General features: G+C 40.4%; 1 protein-coding gene across 4 annotated transcripts in view; it reads right to left on the reverse strand.

Moving 5' to 3' along the window:
* Positions 1-2228, reverse strand: part of LOC118420307 (E3 ubiquitin-protein ligase MYCBP2-like) — a 207528-nt gene that overhangs the window by 200191 nt on the left and 5109 nt on the right. For all 4 annotated transcript variants that reach the window (XM_035827051.1, XM_035827054.1, XM_035827053.1 and 1 more), the window contains exon 3: positions 724-966. In XM_035827051.1, coding sequence (XP_035682944.1) covers positions 724-966 — 243 coding nt within the window. The remainder of the gene's footprint in view (positions 1-723; positions 967-2228) is intronic.

A 2228-nucleotide genomic window follows, 5' to 3' on the forward strand; every position in this document is an offset into this window, starting at 1 on the left:
CAAATGTTTATGCTCAATACAAGCCACAGCTCAGGTACATTTTCTTAAGTTTTAGAATTTTAGTATTTTTGAAAGTTTTATTTTAGTTCCATGAATGCTTGAATCTTTCTATAGTTTTTTTCTTTTTATAGTTTTAGTCTTTTGAAAGTTCTACAGGTAGTTCAACTGTTTCTACAAGTAGATGTGCTGATCTATCAGATGGAAAGAACACATCAAACAAATTGGCAGCCACGGCTACCACTCCCGTGGGATTCTTCTTCTCCGCCCTGACACAACTGTCACTCAAAGAGTTATGCTCAACGACACAGCAGCAACCCGACACAAACACAATTACCAGTCATGCAAACGTCCTTCACTGAAAGGGTCGTAAAAAATGGGTAGCTGCACAAATCACAATTAATTAAATTTCCCTCGTCGCCGCTACCAGAACAAAAGCTACTTTCCAGGCACGTCGTCTCTGGGGGAGACGTCCCACAATTCATTTTGAGCCGTGTTCTGATATCAACATCTCTTGTAACTCTTGAGAGTGGTACGATCCACAGTGAAGTATTCTCATGGCCATGCAGACAGCCTCCTAAGTACGGCAGCCTAGCAACTGGGTAATCAGGGGAACGATGTTCTACAAGCCTGTCATTAATTTGAAAGCTGAGTGATCATCAAAATCATCTTCGTGAATAAATTCAACCCGTGGAAACATGCAACAACATTCCTCTGCGACCTTACCCTGGGAAGTTTGGGAATCACTTCCTTCACTTGATCCTCCGTTTCATCCTCCGAATCCGACTCCGCCGCTCGCTTCTCGCTTGTCAAGGTGGCTAAAATCCTGGCAGTTTCTCGTGTCTGACGGTCTAACACCGCCTGGCGAATGTGTGCGTACACATTGAACGCTGACGCATTCCCTGGGATCTCTATGGTGGGGACTTGAAAAGGAATGGATTCATTGCCATTACTACTGGTGGTTCCTCCCTGCAAAAAAAGTATATGATATCAATTTATTACTAGAAAGGCCGACATTTGCTTAAGAGCAAATACAGCATATTTCAGCCATACCCCTTCCCACGCAACATTGGACTGTTCCAAATCACCCCTGCGCAAAAATGGAACATCCTCTTAACAGTACATTATCCCCCAAAGTGGACTGGTATTGTGAATTGATTCCAGGTAAAAACAGAGCTTGCTTCTATTTTTCAGAAAATGACAATAATCACACCTTCCATTCAGAAAATTTTCATCATGACTGAAAATTGTTGAATGACTTCATGTAGTGTCATTAACAATTTTCAGTACGATAACTAGGTGTAAGTTTAAAAAAGTATAAGCTCCTTGTGATGTGGGTACATTTATTATTGCAGTGAACTTTTTTTATTCAAGTAGGGCATACGATTTAATAATTATCAAGCAGGTGGAGGTACTGTAGGAGCGTTTGTTTTCTTCAAGCTGTAAAACTGTTAAACTGTTTTACTTTGTATGCAATTAGCCATCGAGCCTATTCTTGCCAGACCCGGAAGATACGATTGAACCTTGTTCGAGGATTTATTTTCGTCTGTCTGGTCAGTCTGTTCATACCCTGGCGCTGAGAGTGTTTTATTGGGCTGAAACTCTGGCAGTTTAAAGTTACTTACAATTTAAATGTTCAAAGTTTATGTCAAACAACAACAGCACTAGGAAATGTGGCCATTATAGACAGGTGGTCACTATAGAGAAAATGCTGATCTATTGACTAGGAGCCATACGTTACACATGATTTCAGTACACTGATCATTAATCATATAAACATTGCACAGGTAAGCCAATTGTTTAGATGTACAATTAAGTTCAAATAATTCTGAAGAGAAATATTGATGAGAAAATAATCATTCTCGCCACTGTCTAACTTATAATTACGTATCAAAACTAAACGCAGATTTTCTAACTAACGCACCTTTCGCCGACTTCATCAAAGGACCGCCGGCTATCAATCAAACACGGCTGTTGATTAGACTTAGAGTTTCAAACAGTCATGTGCTGTGTGCCAGTTGACAGCGAACTTCATGCTACGTGATGTTTTACATTGCTTGGACCTTCTTTCCTACAGCGGTGCTTCTACAAAATATTTAGACTGTAACACTGAGTCCCACATGTTTTATAGAATAGAATTTGACGCAGAACAGCGTTTTTTGCTGTGTATTTTTCTTGAAACATGTCCGTGGGAATATCAGCGAGGCGGCGACGTATGGATATCAGACCGT

This window comes from Branchiostoma floridae, chromosome 7, assembly GCF_000003815.2.
Source record: "Branchiostoma floridae strain S238N-H82 chromosome 7, Bfl_VNyyK, whole genome shotgun sequence".
Taxonomy (NCBI): Eukaryota; Metazoa; Chordata; class Leptocardii; order Amphioxiformes; family Branchiostomatidae; genus Branchiostoma; species Branchiostoma floridae.